At 47.7% G+C, this 19,783-nt stretch overlaps 3 protein-coding genes across 23 annotated transcripts in view; 2 read left to right on the top strand and 1 right to left on the bottom strand.

Moving 5' to 3' along the window:
• Positions 1 to 934: 934 nt before the first annotated feature.
• On the top strand, positions 935 to 2,571 carry LOC120952473 (uncharacterized). Its single transcript, XM_040371829.2, has 5 exons — positions 935 to 1,248; positions 1,318 to 1,677; positions 1,767 to 1,859; positions 1,928 to 2,137; positions 2,276 to 2,571. Exons 1-5 carry the CDS (start codon positions 1,237 to 1,239, stop codon positions 2,465 to 2,467), a joined length of 867 nt encoding a protein of 288 aa, XP_040227763.2. The 5' UTR covers positions 935 to 1,236; the 3' UTR covers positions 2,468 to 2,571.
• A 199-nt stretch (positions 2,572 to 2,770) lies between these two features.
• Positions 2,771 to 9,312, top strand: LOC120952471 (integrin alpha-PS3-like). Its single transcript, XM_040371827.2, has 6 exons — positions 2,771 to 3,094; positions 4,104 to 4,486; positions 4,546 to 5,250; positions 5,311 to 6,430; positions 6,501 to 7,428; positions 7,495 to 9,312. The coding sequence occupies exons 1-6, from the start codon at positions 2,937 to 2,939 to the stop codon at positions 7,555 to 7,557; spliced, it is 3,357 nt and encodes a 1,118-aa protein (XP_040227761.2). The 5' UTR covers positions 2,771 to 2,936; the 3' UTR covers positions 7,558 to 9,312.
• Positions 7,794 to 19,783, bottom strand: part of LOC120952469 (transient receptor potential cation channel trpm) — a 71,200-nt gene continuing 59,210 nt past the window's right edge. For 12 of the 21 annotated variants that reach the window (XM_049605924.1, XM_049605926.1, XM_040371817.2 and 9 more), the window contains 13 exons: positions 18,726 to 19,760; positions 18,506 to 18,658; positions 17,898 to 17,963; positions 16,927 to 16,983; positions 14,480 to 14,509; positions 13,569 to 13,709; positions 13,339 to 13,496; positions 13,044 to 13,234; positions 12,537 to 12,782; positions 11,597 to 12,444; positions 10,988 to 11,528; positions 10,790 to 10,915; positions 7,794 to 10,714 (listed from right to left, as the gene is read on the bottom strand). In XM_049605924.1, coding sequence (XP_049461881.1) covers positions 9,576 to 10,714; positions 10,790 to 10,915; positions 10,988 to 11,528; positions 11,597 to 12,444; positions 12,537 to 12,782; positions 13,044 to 13,234; positions 13,339 to 13,496; positions 13,569 to 13,709; positions 14,480 to 14,509; positions 16,927 to 16,983; positions 17,898 to 17,963; positions 18,506 to 18,658; positions 18,726 to 19,760 — 4,731 coding nt within the window. In that variant the 3' untranslated portion in view covers positions 7,794 to 9,575. The remainder of the gene's footprint in view (positions 10,715 to 10,789; positions 10,916 to 10,987; positions 11,529 to 11,596; positions 12,445 to 12,536; positions 12,783 to 13,043; positions 13,235 to 13,338; positions 13,497 to 13,568; positions 13,710 to 14,479; positions 14,510 to 16,926; positions 16,984 to 17,897; positions 17,964 to 18,505; positions 18,659 to 18,725; positions 19,761 to 19,783) is intronic. The other 9 variants (XM_049605929.1, XM_040371807.2, XM_040371809.2 and 6 more) reach the window with 5 other exon arrangements.

Raw genomic sequence — 19,783 nt, 5'->3', positions numbered from 1 at the left:
TACATAACGTTCCGTATGCGAAAAAGATGCGAGAAAATAGGAAGTCCGCCTGCGGTACCGTGAAGCAAATATGTTCGTGCTGCACATACTGAGCGCGCATGGCCATACTGCCGCACGTTACCACGGGGCTGGAGAGATAAACGGTTTCTTAATGCTTTCCGTTACTTGTTGCGGATCGATTAGTGCTTAAGGGGATAATTTCTTGGTCACTGCTAATCAAACGAGATCTCCGGTGGTGCGGAAGTATGACGAAGAAGCCGATTATGATGGAAGTCAGATGCAAAATTGTAAAACGATCGCACCGATAGGTGGTAATAGATTTTTGACCTGCAAATCTATTCAAAAGTCCATTAGTTGATCCAGGCAACATAATCATAACCACTGATTCTTCTCTGCATAACAGTTTGATTCTCATTGTGAATGGATCCTAAACTTTATACATCCATCCAGGGCGGATGCTTACCCAAGTGCCACAAATCCACTAAACGACCACTAAACGGCTTCTAAACGACTCAAGCTCGCTACCTAAACGGAATATAGAAAGCCTTCGTTTAGCAGACGGTGAACGACTGATGCATTCTAAAAATAGCAAAAAAGTTGGTGGCGCCATCTATTGATGTGATACCCAACCAGTGTAGCACTATTTGTAGCGCATAGTAGATACCCATGTATCTGACCACACTACCATTCATATAGATTTTTGCTTTTGGATTTGGATTTTTGGAATTTTGAAGGCTACATAGGTCATGGATATGGATATTTGATTTTCCTCACGTTCGGAGGAGGGAGCTATTTCATTGTTTTCTTTCTTTTATATGAAGCAGAAATAGAAGAATAACGTATGTTTCCAAACAAAAGCCCAATTTATTTTTAGTTTTAAGTGCATTAAAAAAATGTATTTTTTATTTTTTTGCTCTTCTTTAACTAAAATGCCTCACACACACTTATTGTTACAAGTGATTCAATTTTTGATGGTTATTTTTTCTAAACCCCTCCTCGTTTCTGAATTTCCGGCCTGTCTTACTTCTCCACCTGCCCAGATCGTTCTCATTTTTCTCGCTTTGCGTTCTCGCTCAATGAGAGCGCAGTGTGTCTGTCTGTTTTTGTTGCTTGGGTAACGCGCTGCGATCGGTGTGCGATGTTTTAGCGCGGGCAATAACATCGAATGTGTGCGTCTGCGTTTCGTGCGGTTGAACTGGCAATTGTATTGAAACTGTTATTGTTCAGAGCGCCGGCATGACGACGATGGTGAATTAATTGCTTTTAATTACGCTTATCACCACACACAAGAAGTTTACTGACGATTGTTTCCTTCAGGACACGCAGGGCATGGTAGTGCCAAAAAGTCCGGACAGTATCATAAACGAGCTCATATATGAAGGCAAGATCCTAGGTACTATGACTACGATCGGGAAAAATGGCGCCAGATTCGTTGCGGTGCACAACATTGCCGACCGGTTTCACACCGGCTACGGCGATCATCCCGACGAGGCGAAAGCGAATGCCGACGAGCTGGTGCTCAAGCATCTGATCGCACAGAACAGCCTGTCCCACCAGCAGCTTGCCTCGTACGCACTGTACCGGCTCGGCAAGGAATGGCCTACCGTGGCCGTTATCACCTCGAACGTTGAGCAGGGCGATCTGCGGACGAGGCTGGACGAACTGTACTGGGACACGGTAAGTTGGAGGAGTGTGGTGCTGGGTGGTATGATAGATCTACTTAGAAGCAGTGCTACTGATTCATAATACGCTTCATTACTCACTAGCTGCACGGCAAACGTCGTCACCGGTCGCCCGATAGTGTGTGTTCGGAGAGTACGATCACCAGCAAACGACAAAAATATCAAACCGTTTCTGGGGTAAGTGTCGTAGAAGAAAATTGAAAAAATCGACTATTGAGAAAGTAATTCGGAACTATTTTATACAGACTAATTCGACCCCCACATATCAGGAAACTCCTACGGACCCCGAATTGATACAACCTACAGCGGGAGTGGATGGAGCGGCGACGATCGAAACGGAGGAAACTGGATCGGTATGTAGCGAAAAGCCCTCGGTATGTAGCGAAAAGCCCATAAAGCGTAGCACACTTCCTCCTAATGCGGACGAAATGCATCCATCGATACTGTTGACGCATGTGAGTACAAATCAACCCCCCCCCCCCCCCCTGTTACTTGTGCTCCATCCCCCCAATGGTCGTACCAGCTGTTTAATGTGTACAGTAATGCTTAGTTTTTGTCTAAAATCTGCTTTTGCCTCTCTCTACCCCTTCTAGTTGCGCCCGGGCCTTCGCATTGATGATCGTCGCGCCGACGACGGGTGGATTGCGACGGTCGAGATCGATGGGCAAGAGTTTTGCGTAAATGCGGAAACGAAAAAGGAAGCCCGGATGCTCGTGTGCAAGTACGTTTGTCAGCAGTTCTTCGGAGTGGACTCAAAGTTTACGCTGAATGGTGGACAATCGTAAGATAGGCTTGCATGTTGAACTTAACTCTTGGTTTATTTTTTATACCATTATTATTAATCGTTGAACTATTTTTATGAATAAAAAGAGCATTTACTGTTGTTAAAAGTGTGCCGGAGTCTCCTTTTATTCATAAAAACCGTTCGCGTATCGCGGACCACGTGTGTGACTCAACCTCGCTCAAGTGTGCACGCATCACGCATCTCTCAACTCAGCTGTTCTTATGAGTCGCCAAACTTTCTGATAAACAGCTGCCGCGCGTTTATCAACACTGTCTAGCGACGCGCCCGAGTGCGGCTAGTTCGTTAGTAATGTTTGCAGATTCGTCGGTGGAAGACGTTTTGGGGCTGCTGCAAGTGCGCGCGATGTGAATCGTTTGCGAGCCAAGTGAAGATTGTTTTGCGTTGCTTTCTCGTATAATTTTGTACCAAGAAAAACGCGTTGCTCATCCCAGTGGGTTTCATTTTCAACAATGATCATCCCAGTGCTTTTAACGTACCTATCGACCGTGGACGGGTTTAATTTATCGCCCGACGCCAATTACGTCTTCACTCAGCCAGCTCTAAAAACGTTCATACGCCCGACACGTAGCTCGTACTTTGGATTCTCCGTCAACCTGAGAACTAGCGGGTAAGTCACTTAGTCATTCCAGTTCCTGGAAACGGTAACAGTTTCTTAAGTGTGCTGCGTGTATGATTAAACACCAATATACTGGTGATGGGAACTCTGAAGTTTTCGTCGGAATCGATTCCCGATAGTAGGTCCAGAATCAGTTTCTAGAATCAATCCGTAGAACCGTAGACTCTGGAATCCGAATCGGCTCCGGAATCGGTCCCGAAATCAAAATCGACTCCGAAATCAGAATCGGCTTCAAAATCGAAGTCGGTTTCGGCATCTCCATAAGAATAGACGTTTTGATCCAATGATTCAACGTATTGATTGCCGGAGCAAACTTATTTTTTAAACAATCCATTCTTATGGAGATTACTGGAATGTTTTCGCTTCTGAAACTTCTTATTTCAATTCAAGAACTGATGCTCCATCCGCAGCCAATTCCAACTCTGGTGTCAATGCTGATTCCGTTACCTGAGCAAATTGTGATTCCCAGGTCGATTGTGATTCCAGATCCGATTCTGATCCGATGCTGATTCTGGAATAGATTCCGGATCCAACCCCGGAATCGACCCCAGATTCGGGTACAGAATCGGCCCCAGAACTGACTCCGTAATCGGAGTCGATTCCAGCATCGGGATCGGCTCTAGTATTGATAGCGAACACGGAATCGGAATTGGGTAGGTCCGATTCCGAGCTCCCACCACTACTATATACGCTTCGCTTAGGCTTGCATCGGGAGACGTTGCGTGGTTGCGATAGCTATTGCGTAGCCTTGAAGGTTCTGTTCTGCTGCAAGGGCTTGTACAAGATGAGTAGTGAACTTGAAGAGAAATGAACAGAAACAGTGAAGCAGCTCGATGAGGTCATGGAGAAGGTTGCGAGAAGATAAGCGAACATTGACCTTCGTACGATAAGTAGCATAAGGGCAACATATGCTAGTGCATATCTTTTCGCTTTCACTGCAAGGTAAATAAACTATCTTTTCGAACAAAATCAACAAAACCCTTGTTTTTGTAATTTTTAGCGTATTAGTCGGTGCACCGCAAGCACAATCGGATCTGGAGTATCAGCGCAACATCAACGAAACTGGTGCCATTTACAAGTGTAGCTTTCAAAAGCCCACCGAATGTGTACCGTACCGTCTCGATCGGCAGGGCAACACAAACTACGAGGACTACTACACCAACCATCCCGAGATACGGTCGGAGCTGAAGGAGCACCAAATGCTCGGCGCAACGGTGGATGGGCTCGGGTCCGATGGTGCGTGGTTCGTCGCCTGTGCACCACAGCTGAAGGGCAACACCGAAATAGCGTACCTGTTGCATGGAGTGTGCTACCTGACGGAAGGCGTTGAAACGACCGAAGAGCCGAACAGTCTGTTCAAAATAAAACCGCTGCGTGGGAAAGGTATATATACGAAGGATTTGGATTCAATATGATATTTTAATCAAATGCTCCCTTAAAAGCTCAACAGAGAAGGTACGGAAAGAGCTACAACTACATGTACGGTGAGCAAGGGTTCAGCCTGCACGTGACGGACGATGGCGATGAGGTGCTTATAGGAGCGCCGGGAGTGATGGATTGGCGCGGAACGGTTCTGCGCTACCGTCAGCGGGCGGCATCCGTTCCCGGCTACGATCCTGCCAGCAGAAGCAATGTGCACCAGGAATATAACCGTTGGCGCCGCTTGACCCATGAATGCGTTGTTCCGAACCCGATCCACACCAACGTACCGGTCAACTCGTACTTCGGTTATGCGGTCAGTTCGGGTCGGTTTCTTGGCAACCACAAGGTGCTGTACGTGGCCAGCGCTCCGCAGGCAAGGAGCCAGCACGGTGAGGTGATCATTTTCGACTATGCCGACAATCGCACCGTTTGGGAGACGGTGATCGTACGCTATCGGACGTTCGTGGGGCAACAGTTCGGCGAGTACTTTGGGTATGCACTGCTGACGGAGGATTTTAATAGCGACGGGCTGCCGGATCTTGCCATCGGTGCGCCCATGCACAGCCGGGCACGGGAGCATGATAATGGGGTGGTGTACGTGTTTCTGAACGCTGGTGAGCTGAACTTTGAGCTGCAGAGTAAGCTGGCCAGCTCGTACGAGCTGGGCGGAAGGTTCGGCACGAGTCTGGGGAAGATTGGTGATCTCAACCGAGATGGATATGGAGGTACGTAATGCGTGACAAGAGACTCGGGCTTTATTATCGATCGGTTACTTTTTTTTCTAGACATTGCGATCGGTGCACCGTTCGAAGAAGCTGGTGCCGTGTACATATTTCTCGGTTCAGCCAATGGAGTGCCGAGCCGTCCCAGTCAACGGTTGGTGCCATCTGCTGCCCATCTACGAACGCCTTCCTACCAACCGTACATGTTCGGGCACGCCCTCTCCCGGGGGATCGATATCGATGGCAACGGTTACACCGACCTTGCCGTTGGAGCACCGAACGGGGAAGCGGTGTACGTGTTCCGCTCGTACCCGATCGTTCGCATTGAGGCGAGAATTAACTCCACCAAGCGAGAGCTGCCCGAGGAGGGTGGCGTCTTCGAAATAGCCGTCTGCTGGTCCACCGAATATCCGGCCGGTGTACCGTTTCCCGTTGCGCTGCAGTACACGCTGGACGTGGACGGCCAGATGGGCCGTGCATCGGTCGGTAATCGAAGTTCGCCTGAAGCCCGGCACGAAAGTGTTACAGTCTCCGGTGATCCACTCTGCCGGCAGTACAGCATCAGGGTGAACGCTTCACCAACCACACTCTACAAACCGATCGCCATTGAGGTGGAGTTTGGGATGGCGGCTACGGCAACGCCACCGAAAGGGGGACCATTTTGCGATCGCTGTGCGATACTAGATCCGGATGTTTCGAGCCACGTCCAGGAACGTATTCCCTTTAAAACGGGCTGCAGAAAGGAGGTGTGTGAAACGGATCTGAAAATCACAAACATCCGATGGGTGGACATCGTACCGCCGTTTGTGGTTGGGAGCGCGAAAAAAGTGACCCTCGAGGTGGAGATTGAAAATGCCGGTGAGAATGCGTACCTTCCGCAGCTGAACGTAAGTGTGCCTTCCTTTCTTCGGTCGGTGCATCCACCCCCGTCTGAATGTGCCCAATCAGGGGCTGTGCGGGGTGAGATAAGCATTTTGTGTGGACTAAACAATGGTTTACCGTTGAAAGCCTTCACGCGGATGAAGCACTCCCTAACGCTTGACGTGACGCAAGTGCAGCCAGGCACTGCGTTTCTTGAGCTACGTCTGAAGGTTTTAACCACCAGCAAGGAACAGTGGCCTCGTGACAATGAAGTTGAGGAGCGGCTACTGTTGCGAGAATTTAGCCACATTGATATCGTAAGGTAGGTCGGTTAAGGGATGCAACTGTACATTTTGGAAAAGGGTTGTACTGATCTCTTCCCTTTATTTCAGCAAAACAACTCCCCGTGAAGCGAACTTTGAAACGCTGACGGGCTTCCTGAACGTGTCCCAGCTGGTGAAGCTCCACAACAACGGGCCAAGCACGCTAAGCGGTGCCCTATTTCTTGCCGACATCCCGCTCAGCTACACGCCGACCCACCTGGGTGGCCAGAAAAGCTGCCCAGTGGTACGGCTCGAGGGCATTAGCGTGCGAAGCAGCTACAACGAGACACCGCTCGAGGTGGACTGGATACAGGCGGCCGGTGGGAAAGGGTTGCTAAAACAAACGTTTGCATTTTACTCGAAAAAGCAACCCGAACCGTATTATCGAGCCCGGGAAGAAGATGACGTTCCGAGTAACTTTGAGTTCACCGTGGTGCCGGAATTGCTCGATGAAAAGCACCAGTATGCGCACGCTTTAGTAGGGAATGCCGCTAGTGCCCGTCAGAAACGGTCCAATCTTTGGCTGGCCCCACCAACCCGGCCAAGCTCAGCTTCCATTCAGCTGGACGAGCTGCCCACCCTGCGAACCGTTCACTTCAACTGTGCCCAAAACCTATCGGACGTGGAGTGTTTGCAGCTTCAGATATGGTTACCACCGTTCCCGGTCGCTAACAAGCCGATCTACGTCGAGCTTCAGTACAGGCTGAACCTAAACGCGATTGCGGCGTGTATGCACGAACAGGAAGACATCTTCGTTGTGCAGGTGCTGACGGATTTAGTGAAACCTTTGGACGAGCGGAAGGAAACGTTCCGCATTGCACGAAACCACCCGTACACGGTGGTGTATCGGGATGTTAGCGTCAGCACACCGATCTGGATCTATGTGACGTCATCGTTCGGTGGGCTTTTGCTGCTGGCCGCCATCACCTACACGATGCATCGGGTTGGATTCTTTGAGCGGCACATGCGGCAGGAGATGGAGAAAATGAACCGTGAGGTAGGTGGTGATGTTTTATACCCTTTTGTATCATTTTAATGGATCTTTGGCATTGTTTTGTTGTAGAGTGGCATTCTAGACAGCACGACCGATCAGGAAGAGACCGCGCAGGAGGTTTCTGAAATATAAAGTAATAGTATTTAATATTTATATTTAGTTTGGAGATTGTTCTGCTGATAGATTTCGTTTCTACTTTCATCTATTATAATTTAAAAGCAGTTTTTAGAAGAGATATCCCTCGCTGTGATTGAAATGCGTTTTCTTTTAAGGACGAAACTATAAATAAACGTTGAAAATGTTCTCCATTTAATTAATGGTTTTCTCAAACATTATTGTACAATTCAAAATGGAAAAAACTGCCGAACTCAGAGCTTTTTTTTCCATGAAATTCAACTGAATTTATTCGGGAAAACGTTCGTACTATGTGGTTGTGCTTCGTTCATTTCATAGTGCATCGCTCTTTTTGATCTCAAACATGTTCTTACTAGCTAAACTTGTTATCGAACAAAAACCCGGTTTCCATTCCTCACTCGTTCTCCGTCTGAGGGCTGGATACAACGTAACAATATCATTTTTTTATTTTAAAATTCATTTCCTTGTAACAGAGCGAGTTGTACACCACCTCTACCCTACGATCCGATTGTAAACGTTTATGATTTCTTTTTCTTGTTTGATTCACTCCTCATTTTTTCCAGTACAACCCTATTTATTGTTTGTAACGATTTATTTGTTCTACGTTTTTTATCATCTTTCTAACCTGCTTTGTATGTTTTTTATCTCTTTCTTATCAACAAATTCCAACACTATTTCGATTACTGCATTTCTCTCATGTGTCTGTGTGTTTGCTCATTTATTCAAATATTATTTAACTGCTTTATTGTTTCAACACGCACGCATTTTCGAATAAGTTTTTTTTTCTTCTGATACTGATTTCGTTCAATAATATTGTCACATTTTAGTTACGACTCATGTAGGACGTTGCGTGGTTGCATTCTTAATCGTGCTTGTTTATTGTGAAAAGGATTTGAGAGTGCGGATGTTTTAGTCCGCAAAAGTCCGCAGCAAAGCAAACAGCAATAAAACCCAATTCAATTTTACAATACATCTTTAACTAAACATAATATTAGAGCTTTTCGGCTTTTCGGTCTTAGTATGCGTTACACTCATGGTGGATTAGGGTGCTTGTTTGTGAAAACATATAACAAAACCTGATTATCCTGATTATTCAACAATCCGGCGTCTTCAGCGTCGAGCAAGCGGAACAAATCGATCAAACAAACGATCATCCGGTTACAAAGCAACACTGTTTGCGTATTCTATGGCAGTTCCCGTTTTGTCGGCGTGTTATACACGTCCATTTAAAACTTTAAACAAGCACCATTGCCTTAAACGATTATGCTTATGAAGTGACAAGTGTCTCAGAAAAGTGCAAAAAAGCTTGCACGAAACTTAAGTTTTAGAATGTATTTACACACATCTCAATCTATGCCGCGTGTTCGATCGTGTACTAGCTTATCAGTAGAATCCAGTAGTGCAGGATAAATTAAGGGTGTTTTTTTATTATTATTATGAGCTCAGATTACGCTCACTGTTGTGCAAATGCGATGATGCGAATTCGGAGGTTACAGAACATGGTACAGTTCATTCACATTTGACTAAAAGTGCGACATTGTTGACTGTGGGACTGTGCTTTTTTCGGTAGGTAAGGTTCGGAACGGTTTGATATGCACAATTGCATTAACGGGTGAGGAGGATGAGGTTCTTATATAGAGTTAAAATAGCTGAGATACACTCCAAACTCATCCCTTTCGTTCGAGCGGTTGCAATTCCAATCCTATTGTTAAAAAAAACAACAACATATGAAACAAGCTTCTGGGTGGCAAAGAGTAACAAGAAAAAAACGCCCTTACACTCCGTACGCAGTAATATTAGACGCTTTTGGTATTGAGATTACTCAAAGTACTTAGTGTGTGCAATTTGCACAATATAAGTACATGCGCTTCCAACATTCCCACCGTGGCCATTATCATCCTTGCCACACCATCACCCATTCAAAGCGTATTGTAGGGAAGTTAAATTTCCCTCGCATTTCCACAAACGCAACCTTATGCTAACCTAGTTACCTCTGTCGGAGGGTACAGCTAAAATCAGCACATGGTTTCATTGAACGGCGGCTCGGTATCCTCGTCCGTGCTGCTCTTGATGTTGGACGACAGCTTCGCTATCTCGTCCTGCACCAGGTTCGTGCTGATGCACGGTATCGGCGCTGCCGCATCGCGCGGTCCCTCCTCCGTGCTGGTGGAGCTACTTTCCTTCAGCCGGCTCAGCACACTCTTTGGTCCCAGCACGGTCAGGCTGTCGGTGAAGCGTGCCGACCGTGGCGGTTTGCTCGGCATCACCACCGGCGGTGCGGAGCTGACCGCGACGGCGGCCCGCTCCAAACCGTCCGGAACGGAACCAGCACTACCATCTTTGCTTCCCTGCCTGTCTTTGCTACCTTTTAGCAGTCCCGGCCGGCTGTCGGCGGCCGCCGAGCCGCTGCCGAGCGATGAGGTGCGTATGGTCTGGAAACCGCCCCGTTCACCGTCCGATGCTGCCGCTACCGCAGCGATCGCCGGCCCTGAAACCATTTCGATCACGGTTGAGTTGAGGCTCGTCTCGCCATCGATCGACAGATCGTTCGTGATCGACGAGTTGTCGATGTTGAACGAGCTGTTCGTCTCGTTCGAGCTTTGCTTGATGAACCGGTACGGCTGCAGCGAGTACTCCGTATCGGTGCTGGAGTTTTTCTGCAAGCTTTCGCACGACTTTTTGTACAGCCGGCTGGTGGCACCTCCGCCACCTCCACCAGCACCATCGCACGCGGTGGGATTTAGGAACGCGGACTGCATGTACTGCGAGTTGCGCGGCGAGTTCTGGCTGGACAGGGACAGTGGGGAATTTTTCGAATCACGCAACGAGTTCCGGTTGGAGGCGGGCTGCCGTTCGTTCTTCATTGCGAAATCTTCGTGCCCGAGGCTGCTGTCCGCTAGCGAGACGATGTTCGATTTTGAGGGCGTTACTGGTAGCTCGATTGCGGTTTCGCGGCGCAACATTTTGCGCGGCCCGTGATCTTCCGGCTCCGTATCGTCGAAGTACTCGTCGCTGTCTTCGAGCGAGCAGCGCGTCTGGAACAGCCTTTCCATCATCATGTAGTCGCTGTCTTCGCACTCCTTCAGGTGCTGCTTCTCGATCAGGGCGGCAAACTCCGGGTTCGTTAGCTCGTTTACATTCTTCGTGCGGTCCTCTGCAAAGGTTAGGAGTTAAAGGTGAAAATTTAGAGATAGAGAAGGACAACGACATTGGCTAGTAGGATCCCTACCCCGCAACGAACTGGTAGGCGATGCTATCATATGGCAAACACTCTCGAGCTCATCTGTGATGGAGGTGTACTCGGTGTGTATCTGTAGCAGTAGATGACGCCCCTTGGGAACGGTACGTTGTACGGCTACCGATGAAAAAATTAGAAAATTGTAAGCAAATCTTCCAGCAAATCTTCAAACTACCACCAGGCACTTACGCTGATCGTTTCCACTGTCCGGTTCCGATTGGGTAATACTGTGCTGTCGCTTGGAGAAACCCATCTGGTACAGGCTGGTTTGCGATTTGTTGATGTCAACCCCGCCACCGGATGCGCTCTCCGAGTTTCGTCGTCCTCCGATACCTCCTCCACCACTGCCACTGCCCGCCAGACCAGCGCCAGTCGTCTGTCCTCCACCAGCCACCGCCGGTGCCGGACCGCACATGGACGAGTTGCGCCGTCTGCCGGCCGCCGTCCGATGCCGCAAGCCTTCGTAGTTCGGCTCCACCATATCGTCCAGCGTTTCGTCCCCGACCAGCGTCCGGTCGTCCGCCCCTTCCAGCGGCGTCAGTGTGTCCTTGCTTTCCGTGCTGGCCGTATCCTGGCGGACGTTCAGAAACGGTGGCGGCGGGGACGGTTTGACCGTGGCTGCAACCGCCTCGATTGGCGAGAGATTCTTGGGCGCGCTGCCGACCGGGAACATTTCCGAGTCCTCCGAGCGGATGGAGAATTTGCGATCGCGCTCGAGATGTTGAGAGAGCTGAAAACAACGCAAATCTAATAAGTCCCGATTGTAACACACAATTACGGAAGAAAATATTACTGCACCTGATCCGGCGACCGTTCCGCTTCACTTTCCTCCAGCACGGTGCGCACCTCCAGATGCTTCCCATCGTCAAAGATGTACGCATCGGGGCGTACCTCCGTCAGCGAGCGGTTAAACTTTTTGCGCTGCGTTGCCGCCGGCGCTGGCGGCAGGATGTAGCTGTCACTCTCCGAGATCGTGCGCGTCCGATGGTCCATGATCATGCCCGCGGCCAGCCCGCCCGGCGGTAGCACCGTCCCGCTCACGTTGCCCGTCGAACCCTGCGTATCGTTCATGAGCGTGTGGGCCGACATGAACCGGTGGATCACGTCCAGATGGTTCAGTATCTGCTCGGCCGACTCTTCCACCTTCCGCAGCCGGAACTCGATGTTCTGCACGGCCGCACTCTGGATGTTTTCCTTCTGGTTGATGTCCTCGATCTTCTGCGCCATATGGTCGACCCGCTCGTCCGTGTTCTTGATGCGCTCCTCCGTCGACTGCTGCAGCAGTATCTCCTGCTCGCGGAAGTATCCCTCCACGCACTCCTCCTCGAAGTCGTACAGCCGCTCCATGTCTTCCTTTTCGAGGAACAGCTTCAACCCGTTGTCACGCGACTCTTGCAGTCCCTTCGCCTTCCGGATCGCGTACCGGAGCAGGGAGTAGAAGTGACACAGGGCGATGAGCGGTGGCGGTAGCACTGGCTTCTGCTGGTACTCCATCACCACGGTGAAGCGCTGGAACATCCACACCTGGTGCGAGACGGCATTCACCTCGATGAAGATGTTGTTGAACACGGCAATCAGCAGATTGATGAGCAGAATGTTCGCTATCAACAGATACATCGACATGGCGATCGGCGTCACCCAGTGTCCTGTGGATGGGGTTTGAACGGGGGGAAATGGGGAACCGTTAGAAGGGGAATTCCCACCGGTGCTTTGTATTGATTTGACGCTTCGCACTTACCGGTTACGCAGGGCGGCTGTGATGGGTCTTCGCCGCACGGTGGATCGATATCGTCGGCAAACACCTCTCCGTACAGCATGAAGTACGGTTGATAGTACACATCACGCACTAGCCGCCAGCTGGCATCGTTGTTCGGGAAGAGGATGGCCTGCCGGCTTACACCAAAGCTCATCAACACCACCAGCAACAGCACCACGAAGTAAATCATGTTCTTCACCATCTTGCCCATCATCGTCACCAGTGGTCCTGGAAAGAGCGGTATGGAATGGAAGCGTGACATCAAATCGGTAAACTTGTGTCACCCATCACCCAGGTCCGATGTTGCTTGCTAAAAGGTGTTCGTACAGCAAACACTTTGCTTGCCTGTGTCTGCCACACTTTAGCATGTAATTAATATGTCAAGCGTCTTCAAATATTGCATTACCATTTTCAGCACTATTTCGAACGACAACACACGGACCAGACCACCTTAACCTGTGTTGTGGCATAGTGGCCAGTTTTACCTACCCAAATATTTGTTTACACCTAGAATGTTCAATATCCGCAAATACCAGTAGATGCTGTCCACGCAATATATCACCCGACCGATGTCCATCGTGTACGGCCGCAACCGCAGCCCGAGCCCGATGAGGAAAAATATGATGGCAGCGGCATCGCACGGGTTCCACATGTTCCAGGCCCACACGGAAAACTTGTGCCTGCAATGGTTTGGGGAATGCAGATGGGGAAAAGAGAACGGAAACAAAACAAACGGTTTTGATTAATCGTAGCCGAACGGAGGATGGAAGCATGCCGGCCTTACGGTATTGCCACCGGTTCGGATGACACGATCTCCCGTATCTTCTCACAGCCCAGTGTGGCGATGTAGGAGATGGCGTACCACTCCTGCCAGCTCGGTGACTCCTCCATCCGCACCAGCACGGTGTACGTAAACAGGACGAGAAAAAACACGTACGCCATCTGGGTGGGAACGACGATTGAGAAACATTATAAACGATGCTGGAGGCTGCGAAACACTAAAACATCACTTACCGAATCGGCCCAAAACTTGGTGATGGGTGCGGTGTAAAACTCGTAGAACTTCTTTTTCAGCTTCAGCGGTCGCTGCTGCCGCCCATCGCTGTCGAACAGATAGTCCTTGTACTGCGTGTTTTCCGAGTCCGTTAGGGAAACCTTGGAAATGAACGTATACAGAGCACAGCGCTCGAGTTAGTGGGGTTTTGTTGAAAGGGAACAGCTGTCCCGCTGATAAGGTGCATCACTGAAATAAATCGGTCAAAACCGTGCAATGAACAAAACAAAACAAAAAGGTTTAGTATGAAAAAGAACAACGGCCAATTGCACTGTTAGTTAGATTTCAACTATGTCAACAAACGAAAGTGGTAAGCCATCCCAGGTCAGGCCTCAATCCAACAGTTTTTACTTGATAATGATTAATGTTAAAGACACTATTTAAGAACAAAATAATGCATTTAATTACGATGTACAATAGTTACAACAAAGTACATCGAACAAGTTTACAGCTGTATGGAGAGTGATGGAATTGAGCAACTTGTTATGCAATGTTCACTCAAAGATAACTACATCTTTAACAAGATAATGAAAACAAAAATAAATATGTTCAAATATTGCAAAATGTTAATAAGCTAATATTACAACTATACGTGATATAAAACATGAAACAAGCAATCCAATTGAAAGAGATTCGATAAGAAAAAAACCTACACTAAAAGCTTCTTTTCGACCGTGTGTACTTAATGGTTCACTAAACTAATATCTACTGATAAAACCTTGTGGGGATGAAAGACATGAGAAAGCCAAAAGTGAACGAAGTAAACTTCAAGAAAGAACGCAAAATTAAGCAATGCAATTTTTACACTAGACAACCAAAAAACTAACAATGAACATCATTCGAGGAATTGAAAGTAGTGATGCGGACTAACTTTTGAGCTCAAGCATCCGGTCAGGCCTACCTATATATGGGGAAATTGAAACGAAAAACAGGGTGTTAGGTTTTAGAACCCAAAAAGGTGTTCTTGGCTCCTCGGGGATCGGGCGTGATCTATTTGAGGATTATTGTAACGTGTGGTTTTTCGGGGGGATTGTTATCGTGTGAAGAAGTGTTGTACATTGCTTCAGTGATCACTCGAAAACCAAAAAAAAAAAACAATAAAACTTGCTGGATGTGTATTTCTAAATGTGATTAATATTGTGTAAATGTATCGCTCCTTTTGGGTATGTGTTTGGGTGAACTGAAGTGTCTGAGGTATGATACAGGGTTTACCTAGCCAATCCGGCATCGTCAAAGCGTTATCGGTCGCCGTAAATACTTTTTCGGGCGACGTAAACCCTCAATTGGGCACTGTCATTTCTATTCGGGCCTTGTGAAGAATGAAACGGGCATAGTACAGAATGAAAGCGTCCTACTCTTGAAGGTGTCAAATCGGTAGCTTCGGAGTGTTTGATCCATCAAGTTGTTTAAAAATAAGTATTTTGCATGTTGTTTAACTTATTATATATTATTTTAAAATGTTCACCTAATTAAATCACCAAACATATTATATTTTAAAAAATATATAAAACCAAATTGCATTGTACGGGTTTGAATTAAAAATTTTAAAAAAGGAATTTGAATAATTTTTTATGTGATTAAACTTATAAATAGTGAATATTCTTACATATCAGTTCAACTACTAGCAAAAAAGTATTGTTTTACAGCTAGAAAGCAACAAAATATAAAGTAGGCCCAATTCATTCTGTACTTTGCCCGATTCATACTTCACAAGGCCCGAATAGAAATGACAGTGCCCAATTGAGGGTTTACGTCGCCCGAAAAAGTATTTACGGCGACCGATAACGTTTTGACGACGCCCGATTGGCTAGGTAAACCCTGTAATGTGAAAAAAAGAATCACTACAAAAGAAAATTGCACCAATGCATGCTGTCGATCGTGGTTTGTCACGATACACTACGCTAGGGAGCAATGATAAAAATAGGCTAGAACATATCTACCAAACAAACTTCATCGGAAACACTATTCAAACTCGGTGAGCTCGGTGTTGGGAAACGTCCGACTGGGGAAGTACTTTAAATTAATTCCAAACATTTCTAGCTCAAACGCCGGTCCCGGTAACTTTTGGGATTTGTCGTCCGTTTCGTTTGTCACTTGTACACATTTATATTCATCCCTTTGGGCCACATAAAGCCCAACCGAAAGTAGAGCGGGTGTGTTGTTGGTCTGATGTGGAAGACGGAAGATACGGTATTTACAGCACTACACCAAAGGATAGACCAAAAGGATTAGCGGGGCCGAGCCGACAGAGCGGGGTTTTGCGCTCTCATTAAAAACCATCTTAAACATTCACGAACCACAGACGGAAAAAGACGACATCGAACCGACGAGACCGGTGGTATCATCGCCAGCTGCTAGTATTGGCAATGCATTTGCACACAAGCAACTACTACAGAGCAAGCAGCTAGGGTTGTAAAACAGTTACTCTTTTCGACTGTTGAAGCGCAAAAGCGCATGTAGTTTGTAGGAAGAATGTTGAAGGACCACAACAGGGAACAGTTAAAAAAGCAACAACATTCGAGGTATGCGACAACATAGAGCAACACAGTATATTCACACAGATCGACAGAGAGAGAGAGAGAGAGAGAGAGAAACACAAGAAAACATAGACGCTTGTTGCTGTACATTTTGCTGATGTTTTGGGAACTTTAGGGGTAACAAGGGCTTTACAAAATGTGTACCACATCGTAACACTCGCTGAAACGCTAGCAAAGATGCAAAAATCATAAGAAATTTTCTATTGCAGCAAATGGCTGGTTATGTTTGTTTGTGGGTTTTTTTGTGCTGGGCGATGTGTTGTGTTTATCAGTTGCCACGTGTGTATGAGGAGCTTTGAAGATTAAGGGCTTTGCACTACTTTAAATAATTGTTTTGTAAATTTTAAATTTTCCCAGTGAGCTGCTGGTTGATGTTGCGTGTATGTGTGAGTGCAACGTAAGTTTTTTTGTTAGTGTGAGCAGAGCAAGATGAACGAAAATGTACCATATTAAAGAACACACATTGATGTAATCAACAGTTTGATCTTCAAAAAAGAAAGGAAAATCATCCTAGTAAGGACAAATGAGAAACGTGTAAGGGTGTTTTATTAGCACTCAGGTGAGAACGGTTACGGAATCTTGATTCGTTTGCTATTAGGGAAATAAAAAACTCACAACACAACAAAAAACAACAACAAAACCATACAAAACCGGAAAATGAAAAGAACACAACACACTACACAAGTTGACAGTATACTTAGCGCGCGTGTGTGTTTGCGTGTGAGTGTGTGTGTGTGCGTACGACAGCACAGGCAGCACCCAGAGCGCGGGCCACACTTACTTTTCCATTTTCCTGCACTTTGGTATCTTTCATTGAGTACGTATCGGACAGAAGCGCCTAGGATGAGAATACAGCAAGATGAAAGGACATGTTCGGTTTTACTGCGCGGTACATGGGTATACGAGAAAAAAAAACAATACACCCCACCCCAGGACAAACGGTGCTCGTAGAAACCCACACCCAGGCCACCAGCACATCCAATGCCGGAAAGGCCCGGGTTTGGAAGATCGGTGGCTGTGGAAGTGTGGGTCGGATGGGATGGGGTTAAAGTACAGAAAACGGCACAGATACAGATTAACACTAAAAGGAAGTACAGAATGGGAAGAATGGGGAGAACAAACGGTGTATGTGTGTTGTGAAGCGGATCAAGAGGTGAAAATCGATAGAGAGAGAAAGAGGGTGACGGAGTGGGTGTTTGGAGGATTGGAAAAGGGGGCATATGCACACATTAATCGATTGAACAGAGAAGTTGGGTGGTAGAATTTGGTTGAGCCTCCTAAGGAGCACCAACCCTAGTGCAGAGAGCTGAGACCCCGATATTGATATGAATTGCCAATAACGACTCCTGATGTTAAAGACACATGAACCTACAGGCCGAATTGTACAATTTCAACACATTTGAACACGATACTTCAATTTCTACGTCTAGTTGTTACATTACTCAATACAGTTTCCATAACCAATCCTAATCGCCTAATGTAAGCCAACAATACCAATACTTCACATCGTCGGACACTACAATTCCAAATTACTTCAATTTTGTTCTCTTAACACTCCTGTTCTTCTCTTTTAAATACACATTAGTGGTACTAGAGCGTAGGATATGATGTACATTGAGGGTGTAGAAGATAGAATAGAAGGGGTGTACTAGCAGTAGAGAGTGGAAGGAGCAAAACAGGCAGGAAGATAGAAGAACATATATTGAACCGTGAAAGGACTCGCTACAGTAGTACAGTGAATTTGTGGAATACCTGCGGTGTTGGCGCTGCACTTTCACCAGCGGGGTTTGTGCTTTGGGTAGAGTTTGCAAGAGCTTTCTACAAGTGGGACATTTACAGTTAAACGGGCCGGGGAAGGAAAGGATTATGACGGTATCGGTTTTTTTTTCACCAGATACCATGTTCGTTAGTCGTGATTAGTCGTACGCATTTACATTTCCCCCCAAAAAGCGCGTAGTGTCCCGCAGCAAGTCATTTAAACAAACGATGGTTAGGCAATTGGTTTGGTTGGTTTGGTTTGGTAGGTTAAATGAGTTAGTTGATGGTATTAACCGTTTTACAAACACGCAGGACCACGCACAGGAGAAAAGAGAAAGAGAAAGAGAGAAAGAGAGAGAAAGATAGATAAAATTCAGTAAAACTAGGTTTGTGACCCTTTGGCAAAAGGGGAGTAGAGAAAATGAGGAGCGATTGCGCCATTGCGGGTTTTTTTGGAAATCAAAGGACACACGGTACACTGAGATAGAGAGAAAGAGCAAGTTGTTAGATGGCTTATGTATATATACGAAGTAAACTTCTCACCAAGATGAAGGGCCGAACGAGACTCGTCGGATTTGTGCCCTTAACGATCGCGAACTTACCTCCGCATCGGTGTCCTTCTTTTCGCGATCCTCGTAATCAAGATACTGGTTTTCCAAGTGTTCCTCCTCGGTTTGAGGCATCTGCTGCAGTTCCTCCTTCGATTTGAAGTCCAGCTTGCGTACAAATGGTGGACAGAGCAGTCCACAGATAACCTAAATTGGGATAGTCAAAACTCTTTTTCATGTCCTGCAAAAACGCACGAACCTCCAGTGCACCTACCTTCAGGTTGGTGTTCTTGCGCGTGCGCAAACCACCCATCCACAGGTCCGCCAGGATGATCTGACTGCACGGGTGCGCCAGGATGGCACGATGGTTGGCGGCCACCGCCAGCGACAGGCAGCTCTGGCTCGACCAGGACTGCAGCTCGCACGTCAGCAGCCGCTGGGCCCGTTCCGCATCCTGCCGGTAGCAGAAATCCAGCAGCTTCAGTCCTTTGCTCTCAAACTCCTTCGCGTAGCTGCGCAGCTCCTCGTAGATCTCCGTGTCCAGATCGTCGTCCGCTGCCTCGTGTGCCATCGCCTTGTACAGCTTACAGGCCACCAGTGACTTTGCCAGCGCTTCCTCCCCGTGCGTCCACATCAGTAGCGCCATCTGCTGCCGCTTGGTCAGCACGGCCCAGATCAGCAGCTCGTTAAATGGCAGCTCAAACAGCGCCATATCGGTCGTCACCGGCAGCAGTCCAGTCACCAGACTCATCGAGTTAATGCCCGCCGAACGCTGAAACGTCGACGGTTTGCGGTGCGTGTTGACGTAGCTGTTCATGACCTTCGCGTAGATCGGGCGAAACTTGCGCCGCGTGTAATACGACCGGTACGCACCACCCATCAGCTTGTTGATCACCAGCCCAATGTCGTGCAGCGTGTACACGTACCCCTTCGGTATGTGGGGCCGTACGTCGCGCAAAATGTACCCGAGCGTGTTGGCCGGACCGTGCTTGGTGTTGTACAGCTCCTCCAACCTTGGGATCGTGAGGAACTTGCGCATCGAGACGCCGTTCTCCAGCAGCAGCTTCACAAAGTCGATCCGATCGTGCTCGAGCGCCTGCATCATCGCTTCGTCCAGCGCACCGTGAGGCCACTCCTGCCCGTACACAAATATCTCCGACCGGGCGATGTCGACCCGGTTCCACGTCAGCGCCAGGCTGAGCTGCTCAGGTGGACTAAGGTGCTGTGATTTAAAAAGTGCAGTTAAAATCGTTTGGTCCAATTCCTGAGTGTTGCCCTCCGGTCGGTCCTGTATGCGGAACACCGTGATCTGGTGGAAATAGGGGACAAGAG

The sequence above is a fragment of the Anopheles coluzzii genome, chromosome 2 (genome assembly GCF_943734685.1).
Source record: "Anopheles coluzzii chromosome 2, AcolN3, whole genome shotgun sequence".
Lineage (NCBI taxonomy): Eukaryota > Metazoa > Arthropoda > Insecta > Diptera > Culicidae > Anopheles > Anopheles coluzzii.
This window is presented reverse-complemented; position numbering and strand designations above follow the sequence as displayed.